The sequence below is a fragment of the Chondrus crispus genome, genomic scaffold, assembly GCF_000350225.1.
Source record: "Chondrus crispus Stackhouse genomic scaffold, scaffold_106, whole genome shotgun sequence".
Taxonomy (NCBI): domain Eukaryota; phylum Rhodophyta; class Florideophyceae; order Gigartinales; family Gigartinaceae; genus Chondrus; species Chondrus crispus.
In genome coordinates, this window is record NW_005178929.1 from 196057 (window position 1) to 206696 (window position 10640).

Consider the following 10640-nt stretch of genomic DNA (forward strand, 5'->3'; position numbering starts at 1 on the left):
CCCCCCCCCCCCCCCCCCCTTTCACCCCGCGACCCACACACTCCGTATTTCGCTACAACCCGAACGACGATCACATGGGCTATCATCTAAAGAAGGCCGCTCGTAAAGCCGTCAACCGCGCCGCCCTCACCGGCGTGGCAATGACCTGCGCGCTCGTGGTGCGCGCCGCGACCACGGACCGAAGGGAGCGCTTAACATATATCCGAAGGAACTAGGCGTCCGGGTGCGGGAGCACGCGGCAGCATGCTGTCCGCCTCGGACCGTCCAGTGTGGGAGCGCTCGTTCACGGTCACCTCCCGCGAGGGCCACCGTCTCGCGTGCCTCCTCACGGGCCCGGGCCTGGTGGGGGGCGCGGCCGCGCCACCCCCGGGGACCCCCGTCGTCGTCTTGTGCCACGGCTACACGGGCGGGAAGCGCAACAAACTATTGGCAGCTCTAGCAGCTCACCTGGTACACGCGGGGCACGTCGTCGCTCGTCTCGACTTCTCGGCCAATGGCGCGTCGACAGGTGTCTTTCGCTACTCTAACTATGCCGGAGAGGCGGACGAGCTGCGCGCCCTCATCGAGGAGCTGCGCCGTGATGGCCGCTTTAAAGTGTGCGCCATCGTCGGGCACTCGAAGGGCGCCGGCGTCGTGCTGTTGTATGGGCAGAAGTATAACGATGTCGACCGGATTGTTAACTTGGCCGGCAGGTGGAGGATGGAGCGTGGCATGCACGCCTTGTTCGGACCGCAGGCTATGGCGACCATGGAGAGTGGCGCCCCGGTCACCGTAACAACTACCCGGGTCGATGGAGATGGAAATTTTGTACCGCTGGTGTACCAGATGACGTGGGAGCAAGTGCAGGAGCGCGCCGCTATGGATATGGCGGCAGCTGTGGAGGTGTTGAAGCAGGGGACCCGCGTCTTGACGGTGCATGGCGATCAGGATGAGATTATTCCAGTCGAAGACGGACGAGAGCTTAATGAGGCCGTTAGGGAAGGGGAGATGGTGGAGATTGAAGGAGCGAATCATAGTTTTGTAGGGTTTGAAGGAAGAGTTGCGGAGGCGATTTTGCAGTTTTTGGTTAGGTAGGTTAGTTGTTGAGAGTCAGCTTTGGATAACTGTAGACGAGCTTTGTAAATATCCGCTAGTGTTCCTAGTCGTGTCCAGGAGTTTGTTTTGTCAATGAGGAGACGGGAGGTTGGGCTGATGACGCGATTACGGCAATATCTGGAGATCGTTATGGCTTTCTTCAAGGAAAAAGAGGGCATCTTCCTCGATCCTTTGAGCCATACTGGTTACTGTGGCATGCAGGGGCACTTTGGTCTCCCCTTGGATTTCTCCTCCAATCTCTTTTCTTTGACACCTGATGGCAATCATAAGTTTCTACTGTACTTTGTTTCTGCGTCCAAGGCAATCTTCTCATCCTCGTTTCTCTTTCTCGCAATACCTATTACACGTATACACGCAGCGTAGCAGGCTTCGGGAACAAGAACAAAATAAACTTCTGTACTTGGCATGGTTTGGTTGGGTTACTTCGAAATTTCGACTTTCATTGGCTCCTGCCTTTTTTGACTCTTATGATCGCATAACGTTCGAGCCGGGCTGCAAGTCTTGTCCGCGACGAGCTTTCAGGAATTTTTATCTAACTCGCAACCTTCCAAGAGATGCCCGAGTATCTGAATTCATTTCACCCCGTCTTTGTATATTGCCTTCCAGACAACAGAGGAGCTCCTCAAACCACCGAATCGCCGCTTTCGTCTGCGACCCGTTTTTGTGTCACGTATTCTCAACTGAACGGGCGTCCAAGTTTACGCCAGACGTGATCATGTCGAAGCGCGGTGACCTTGATGGTAGGTTGCTGTATTCTCATTTGCTTGTTCACCAATTACGATTGCACTCTTTGCGCGCACACACACCCGCTAACGACTGACACATTTTCTTGCCTTCTTTCCATGCCTGCTTTTTGAAATTTTCGAAAATAGAGTACGACGAAGAGGACGGCGGGGACTATGATGACTATGGTGATGACCCCGAAGAAGATGCGCCTCGGGCGCGGAATCCCCGGAAAAAGAAGCGCCGAAAGGCCATAAACAACCTGCTCGATATCGAAGCCGAGGAGGACGATGCGGAGGATGAGGACGAAGACGACGATGTCGGCGGCGTTCGTGATCTCATCGCTGCGGACGACGATGACCATGACATTGGCGAGCAAGAGCAAATTAATGCCCAGCGGATGGAGCGCGAACGAGCACTGCGGAATGAAGACCCCGGCGAAATGGAGCGCTACGTTCGGGAGAGGTTTGGTGACGACAACGATCAGTACGACGACGAAGATGATACCGGTGCTCCAGATACCTCGGGCATTGACCAACAGTCTTTGCTCCCGACGATTAAGGACCCAAGACTGTACATCGTCAGATGCAAACGACCCGGACACGAGCGGAAAGCCATCCTTCAGTTGCTGCAAAAGTCTTTCAATTTGCAGCGAAAGGGTATGGCACTGGGTATCTTTTCTGCCGTTGCCCCTGAGCACTTGAAAGGCCGCATCTACATCGAGGCGTACAGTTCAGCGCAGGTTGAGTATGCCGTCAGTGGGCTGGACCTGTTCTCCACGTATGAAGGGGTCAAAGCGCTCAACTTGGATGAGATGACTGAGGTTCTGAAAGCTGCAAAGAGAGCAGACAAGCAAAAGGAAGGAAATTGGGTGCGTATTTCAAGGGGTATGTATAAGGGAGATCTGGCTCAGGTCTGTGGCATGCGGGAGGGGACGCATGAAGGTCAGCTGATGATTCGCTTGATTCCTCGACTGGATGTAAAGGGCGAGAAGGACGCAATGGAGGGACGAGACGTCTCTGAGGACGAAGAAGACAAGGAGAAGGCGAACGGCGCAAGGCGGAAAGGCCGTCCTCCTCAACACTTGTTTGACAAGAACGAGTTGTACCGTTTGACGGGAAGCGCAGATGTGTTTACCCAAAGGGATTTGGAGACCGGCGAAGTCTTTGAAGTATGGAATGAAGAAAAGTATCGACATGGACTGTTGTACAAAAAGGTTTCTGGGAAGAGTCTAATCACGGGAGAGCAAGTTAACCCACAGGTAGAAGAATTGGACCAATGGTTTGCGGCTGAAGCTCAGATGAGAATTACGTTCAAGGATGACCCCACTTCTATGGATGCTGAGGAGGCTAACCGAGGACTAGGCCTGGACATTAATTCCATTGCAGGCAAAAACAACGCCAAACTCTTCAAAGGCGATTCCGTCCGCGTTACGGCTGGAGAGCAAAGAGGTGTGAGCGGAACGATCGCTGCTCTCAATGGAGAAGTTGTTCTGATACAGACGACGGAATTCCCTGAACCTTTGAGAGTGTCTCGGGTAGATGTTACAAAGCAGTTCAAAGTTGGAGATCATGTCAAGGTATCTTCCGGCAAGAAAGCGGGATATGCAGGTGCCATTGTCCGTGTCCAGGGCGACGTCCTCACGATATTTACTGATTCGACAAACGAGGAGATACGTGCACTGAGCACGCAAGTTGCTGATTCTTCGGATTTGACCACCGAGTTTGGATCTACTAGAATCAGTGCGCAGCAGAGTCGGTCACAGTACGAAATATTTGATTTGGTGCAGCTGCTCTCCGATGCGCACGACAAGGGAGTAGTTATTCAGGTCAAGAACGAAGGCGTTCAGATATTGACGACACAGAACCAGACCAGAGTTGTTCCAGTCGCTGCCATCAAATGCAAACTACGAGACATATCCGTAAGAGCGATTGATTCTCGCGGCAACCCGATTGCACCGAACGACACCATTCATGTCGTGTCAGGGAGCCTAAAAGACAGACAAGGTATTGTCAAGCATGTAGCAGGGCCGGCCATTGTATTTTTCAAAGCAAGAGATGAGGTTCAGAACTGCGGGATAATGGCAGTACCGGCTTCTCATTGCGTGGCATCGACTGCCGCGGCAAGGAGACTTACCTCGACGCTTCACCAGCGGCGCGATGACTTTAAAATGCCGGCACCTATTCCCAGAGGCTCTTTGAGTGCAGGCGGGCGAGGAGGAGGTGGGGGTCGCTCTCGTGATCCTCTCTATCGCAAAGAGGTAAAAATCAAAGCAGGACCGTACAAGGGCCTCGTTGGGAGAGTCATGGACACAGCCGAAACAACTGTTCGCGTCATGCTGAACGCGAAGTTGAAGGAGGTATCCGTTGCTCGGACAAAAGTGAGGGCTGTAAATGATACTACACCGTCAAGGAGCTCGTTTGGAGGACTTGCAGCAAGTGGAAGAGGTCTGCGAGAGCCAAATGCGCCAAGCATGGGATCTGGAGCAAGTCTCAACGGCAGGCAGTCATATTCTGCTCAGGCGCCTGCGAACGAAAGTATGTACAGAAGCCGAACGCCGCGAGTTGATCGATATTCGGCCCAGACACCTAGATATGGAATGGCAACGCCTCGGGTAGGGGCCATTACTCCAGCCCACAACGCCTATGGAAGCATGACTCCTGGTCGGGACGACTTCAGGCCTGGGAGAACGCCAGGGCCGGACGATTATTTGAACCCTTACGGTCGTCCACAAGTTCCGCAAACTCCTTCCTCAGATATGGCAAATCCGTACCAACAATACCCGTCTGGTCCGCGAACACCCTCTACACCGGCAATGGGGGTACCGCGAACGCCTATCGGTGGTTCTTTCGGTGTGATGGAACCGCGGACGCCTGCAAATATTATTGAACCAAACACACCTGCGTATGCTGTGTTAGAACCTCGCACTCCAGCCCCAGGCATGGAGCCAGCCACTCCTGCACCTGGGTTGGAACCACGAACTCCAGCGCCTGGCCAAGAACCCCGCACGCCTGCACCTGGCGTAGAACCCAGCACGCCCATGGTTCAAGAACCGCCTACCCCACATGCTCCAGGTGTGGTTCCGCAAACGCCACATGTCCAAGATGAACAACCTGCTGAGTTAGGATATAGAGTCTTGATTGATGCGGAAGTATTAGTGGGAAGTCAGAACGGTTCAAGTGGAGTAGTTATCGATGCTACTTTCCACGGGGAATTGATCACTGTGCGAATGTTAAATGGAGATGCAACGGGACAAACCATTACTGTTCCCGGGCAGGAAATCACACCAGTGCAGCCTCGCCCCGAGATGGCTGAGAGGAAAGAGCTTGTCAAGGTGCTGGATGGGCCCTCTGCTGGGCGTGTGGGTCGATTGCAAAATGTTGTCCAAGCAGCCGACGATACTCTGGAAGGATACATCCATTTCAACAGTGGGGAAACCGAAAAGCTCAGCATGTCATTTGTCGCCAAGTGCCATGAAGCCACATAATGCTTTGTCCGCATTGTAAAGGAAAGAGCCGTATTCCTCCTTCAGGGACTTGTGCAGTATCAGAGGCCCGTGCCTGTTTGGAAACCAAAACCAAAATCATCGCTTCTTGTGTAAAGTGATAATTAAGGCGACCTGGGCGAGCCTGTGAAGATTCCCGAAAAGCCCAGAGGGTCGCACGAGACGAATCTCAAAGAGCAGCAACGGTTCTCTTCCGTGCGCAATTGACCGAAATCATTCATTTTTCTCTTCATTTTTGTTCCTTTGACGTACGACAGGACGTAAACGTTCCGATTATCAGCAAGTCATAAACCTGGGATGCCTACCGACTTTAAAGCTGTGGGGATGACTCTGTCTCTCTGAATAGAGGTCATACGAGCACCTAGAATGCATTGTACATCTTACAACATTTATTAATCCTACTCATTCATAGATATATATTTACGTATCGATGCCTCTGTTTTCTTGCTGTGAAGAAAGCTATCACAACAACGGGGTGTTTCGCAGTCTGCGTCTTCATTCGACTTCTTTTGCTCGCCGCCAAAAGAGGGGTAGGAACTCTCTGCTTCATCGAAGGCCACGGAAAGTGCTTCTTTTCTTCATTTGAACTGGAATTGGAGTGAGGCAGTCCTTTTTCCTTCTTTATTGGCGAAGGCTGGAGACGGTTTGGTTGTTCCTCGAGTCTGCGACGGGTCCCTTGTAAACTTCGAAACCCGAGCAGATGAGTGGTGGCCACGAATCAGAACAATCGTTTTTCGGCTCACCAACGCCATCGCCAACTGCTTCTTGGTGTCCTTCGCCCAAAATAGTGGAACCTATCATTGGATATCGATTGCTCTTAGACGTAGAAGTCGTTTTAAATTCTGAAGCAGGCTGTAGAGGCATCGTGACGGAGGCTGAAGTTGATGGTAGCATGGTGCGCATCAGCATGCTGGAGGACAAGTATTGTCGCTCTGAAGTTTGTACGAAATGGGACGGCGTGATCCCCGTTCAGCCTTCCGTCGAAGACGTGGGAAAACGGAGATTGGTGAAAGTCTTAGACGGGCCGCATAAGAGGACGCTGGGGTGGTTACAAAGTATCAAAGACAAGGACGGCACAGGTGCAGTGGCTTGCGTTGAACTTTCAACGCGAGTGGTGATCGAGTGTCCTTTGGACTTCGTGGCAATTGCACATGCTCCTCGAACAATTCGAAGCTCGCCACCACCAACTCGTCACTTGTGGCCACGAGATAGATAAAGAAGAACAGAGAAGATAGCAATAAACTTCAACCGAAAACATATGCGATTATTTTATGTTGTTTTAGTTGAAGGAGAGTTACGCACAAGGCCTCGGCGAGGAAACGTCCGCATTGTCTAAGCGTCTGCATCGTTCACTTCCAATGCGGCAAAGGTATTTAAGAGGACAGGTCGTTTCTTTGAGTCATCGTCCTTCTTGTTAGAACCTTGAGCTGTTCCCGACGCCTTTTGGGGTGCGCCCTCCTTCGCACTTGACCATCTCTCACCTTGAGTCTTCGCCGTTGCATCCTTCGGAGTGGTCCATTTTTCCACTTTCGGGTCAGCAGGGGTCACTTCTTTCGGATTCGGATCTGCACCCTCTGAAAGTGGTGCGGTAACGCGTGGGCCGGAGTTTTGCCTCATGGCCAAATTCTTGGATGGGTCTGAATTTTCAAATCGGTGCCTTGGTTGTGATACTGACGAGGGTACACTCGGTTTGACACCGTCAATAGCGCGAGTATCAACCTCTAGGACCGGTGGAGGCTTTGTGCGCGGCTTTAGAACAAGCTTTTTCCGCCCCGCCGGCGGAGGACCGGTCGGAATGGTGGGATCTTCCCTCTGTTCTGACGCGCCTCGCGGTGTCACACCTGCCCCTCTACTTGCACCTGCACTCCTTCCTTCGACGCCTCGTTCACCGCGTGAGCTTTGATCAAAGCCACCACCACCGGATCTGTCAGTCCAACCAGAGCTCCAGGTCGAATCTCTCTGCCCTCCATGGGGAGAAGATGAGGGCATTGCCTCCATCCTTCTGTCTTTGGAACCGAAGCCATAACCGCTTCTCTCACGCTGACCGCCTCCACTACCACGACGATCGCCATCCACTTTGACGTGGACCGGACGGCCGCTTAACTTTGCGCCGTCGACGGCCAGCCCGGCACTAAGATTTTCTTCTCCACGAATTGTGACTAACGCGGCTTTGATATTGCCGGTATCGTTATGGCGAGTGAGATGCACATCGGCAGGTGTAACGGCACAATGACGAAACAAGCTGGCGATCTCAACTTCGCTGGTATCGAAAGGCAAGTGAAAGACGTACAAGGTGGTAGTGGATCCAGCGGGAGCCGAAGCCGGGCTGGACGGCTGGCGACGTGGGGCCATTCCTGGAGCTGGGGCGCTTTCGCCTTCAATCTTGACTTGGACTGGGCGCCCGCAGAGCTTGACGTTATTCATAGCGAGGGCAGAATCCCGATTGGCATCACCACGCGTAGTGACAAGTGCAGCTTTGATATTTCCAGTGTCGCTGTATCTCATAAGGTTGACGTCGGTCCTTGCAACTCCGCAATGAGAAAAGAAGGAAGCGATCTCACCTTCATGAGTGTTAGATGGTAGGCGAGAGACATAAAGCGTTGTGGTGACAGAGCCATTCGACGGCGCATTGGGACTGAAGCGCGGGGATGGAAATCCGGGGGCGGGGCCGCCGAGGCGGGGGCCGGAATTGAGGCGGCGCGGGTCCTGAGAGGCCAAGGAGCGGACGGAACCGCGTTGGTTTGCAGCCTCGTGGCGGAGGCGGTTGGCCAGGCGGGCGTCACTGGAGGAGGGCGCGGCCCATGCGTTAGCCGGGGGGGGGGCGGGGGCGGGCTTCGGGGGCGGGTCCGGGAGACATACCTCGGGGACGGCGAAGTCGCCGAAGCCCTCCTCGGTGTCCGAGGCCCAGTCGTCAGACATGACGAGCGGGATATGCCGACGCGTCCGGTGGGAATGGTAGGGGGCGGTCAAGGTTGAGGCGCGGGAGGAATGGGAGAGTGTGCGAGGGGTGGGGGCAGCGAAGCTGCCGCGGATGCAAAAAACGGTGACGAAGGCGGTCGATGCCAAATGATCTTTGAACGGTGCGGCGCGATTGCACGGGCGGGCGCGAGCTTTGCTGGTAGCCGGTGTCTGGCGGGTTGCAAAATTTTACATGTTTTTGGGAGACGTTTCCACGGATCAACGTGGCGACGTGGCATATCTTTGGATCTCAGAGCTGGAGTATGTGTACACGTGGTACTCAGAGAAGTGTTTCAGTCTCGATCCTTCACCTTGCAACGGATCAACCATGTCGTCTTGTGCTGGTGCCGAAAACCTGGCAACGAGATGGAAGAGGACCCTGTGATACCCTCACATTTCCTGAGAGCATACCTGCCTCCACGACACTCCGTAGTCCGCTATCGCTCGACGGAACGTCAGAGGTTGTGCATTCACTCCGCCTTCTCACGTGCGTCCGCCCCTTTCATCCTTTTCCACTGACAATCCTCCTCGCCGTAGAGTAGTGTACAAAGCCCCTACGCGCCGCTGTACCAGCACCCTCCCCCCCCCCCTGCACAACATGGCGCGCGCAACCGCCCTGCAGCCCGCGTTCGCGCTAGCCGCGCCGCTGCGCGGCGCCGCACGGCCCTTGCGCCGCGCGTCCGCTTGCGCGCGCCAATTCCGGCGCTGCACGCCGTCTGCCAAGATGGTGCGCGTGTCGGTGCCGGTGTCCGTGGAGGCGCCGGCGCACTTCTGCCACCTGCTGTTCTCGGACCTGTCGCGGATGCCGGCGTGGTCGTCCACGCTCGAGTCCGTGACGCGCGACGCCGAGGACCCTGCGTTTTCCGAGTGGGTCTTCTCCTGGAACGGCATCCGCCTCTCGTGGCGCGCGCGCGACGAGGACGAGGACGAGGACGGGGACGAGGGCGTTCTGCCCCCCGGCGAGGACGCGCTCGGCCCGCCCGACGCGCGCACCATCCGATGGCGCTCCGTGTCAGGGCTCAACCATGTCGGCGCCGTCGAGTTCGTCCAGGTTGAGCAGGAGATGACAAAGGTCGTCATGACCGTGGATTATGACATCGCTTCGTTGCTCGCGGTCGTCATGCAGTCGGGCTTTGTGAACACGTTTGTGGAGAGCGCCATTGCGAGCGACTTGCAGGGATTTAGGAAATATACTTTGCGCTCGCTGAGAAAAGAGCGCATAGCGCAAAGAAGATCATAATGAACATTTGTTTACCTCAACTAGGCAAGCATCACCGTCACCCAGTTTTGTACAAAACTTGCATCCCGTCGTGTGCCGATCCTTTTGCCGCGGGTCGGCTGGTCAGACGCGACGCAGCATCCGCAAGGTCACACGAATGCTTGAAAGATCATCGGAAAGACGGTATTCGCGAGCACAAGCACCATCCAATAGGACACGGCACACTGTGGAGGTTGTGCGGCACACATCCAGTGGTCGTCACCGCAGGACGGCTCCCTCTTTGAAAATATAAATGAAAGCGGGCGAAAAGCTCGGCAGTCTATTACCAGTGCATCCGCAGGACCTCGGTCATATCCAAATGGTGAAAAGTACCACCACAGCAAAAGGAACGGTAACGCACGCACGATGGCCTTCAAGACCATGAACTGCGCCCGTCGCTTCATCGACGACTGCGCCTGTGGGGTCACCGCTTTGGAGAGCATGGCCATCACATCGGGCAGTACCGTCCCATGCGTATCGCTTGGCTCGAGGGCTTTTTGAAAAAAGTGCGTGAAGCGATGAAGATGCAATTGAGTTGTAGCAGTAGCAAAGCGTGGGAAGTTAGTATGGCGCCTAGACATCGACCGGGGACGGGGTGTGCAAAGTAAGAAAACACGGGACTGCAGGAGAGAGGAGGATGTGGTCATACCTTTCTTTTCTGTCAACTCTTTCTCTACTTTATTCGCTTCACGGGTAAGACGTGCGTATTGGACAAAAGTGTCAGGGGCGTTTACTCGCTTCGCTTCTGCTCTGAGGTGTTTGACTTTTTTCTCCAAAGCGGGAATGCTCCCCTCCGGAAACTGCTCCGCGTCCGCCTCCTGTGGATTTGCATCACTCGCAGGCGCCGCTTCGACGCGGTCTTTGCTGTTGCTTGCTCGTTGCGTAGTGGTGTCCGGTTCCGCAGGAGGCTGAATCAGCGGACGCTGCGCTCGCGACGCATAGGCGTCGATGAGAAGTGCGCACAGGTTCGATAACGCGCTCCCCAGAAGCACGACTTCCATCGCAGGTTGCGCAGGTTGCAGTGAGGCAAGTGCGACGGGGGGGTTCACTCTGTAAGGGAAAGGTGGAATGGGCGTGGAAAAGGAGAGGGAAAGAAGGGAG

At 54.7% G+C, this 10640-nt stretch overlaps 4 protein-coding genes; 1 reads left to right on the forward strand and 3 right to left on the reverse strand.

Annotated features, from left to right (window-relative positions):
* Positions 1–24: 24 nt before the first annotated feature.
* CHC_T00001633001 (hypothetical protein) lies at positions 25–1152 on the reverse strand. XM_005712511.1 is given in 4 exon segments: positions 25–111; positions 112–125; positions 558–1014; positions 1015–1152. The coding sequence occupies 2 exon segments, from the start codon at positions 1012–1014 to the stop codon at positions 112–114; spliced, it is 471 nt and encodes a 156-aa protein (XP_005712568.1). The 5' UTR covers positions 1015–1152; the 3' UTR covers positions 25–111.
* Positions 1153–2218: 1066 nt separating this feature from the next.
* CHC_T00001634001 (hypothetical protein) lies at positions 2219–5305 on the forward strand. Its single transcript, XM_005712512.1, has one exon. The coding sequence runs from the start codon at positions 2219–2221 to the stop codon at positions 5303–5305; it is 3087 nt and encodes a 1028-aa protein (XP_005712569.1).
* A 1250-nt stretch (positions 5306–6555) lies between these two features.
* Positions 6556–7747, reverse strand: CHC_T00008361001 (Possible translation initiation factor eIF4, subunit H). XM_005712513.1 is given in 2 exon segments: positions 6556–6655; positions 6656–7747. 1 exon segment carries the CDS (start codon positions 7745–7747, stop codon positions 6656–6658), a length of 1092 nt encoding a protein of 363 aa, XP_005712570.1. The 3' UTR covers positions 6556–6655.
* A 1484-nt stretch (positions 7748–9231) lies between these two features.
* CHC_T00001635001 (hypothetical protein) lies at positions 9232–10570 on the reverse strand. XM_005712514.1 is given in 4 exon segments: positions 9232–9649; positions 9650–10032; positions 10189–10540; positions 10541–10570. 2 exon segments carry the CDS (start codon positions 10538–10540, stop codon positions 9650–9652), a joined length of 735 nt encoding a protein of 244 aa, XP_005712571.1. The 5' UTR covers positions 10541–10570; the 3' UTR covers positions 9232–9649.
* Between the last annotated feature and the right edge of the window lie 70 nt (positions 10571–10640).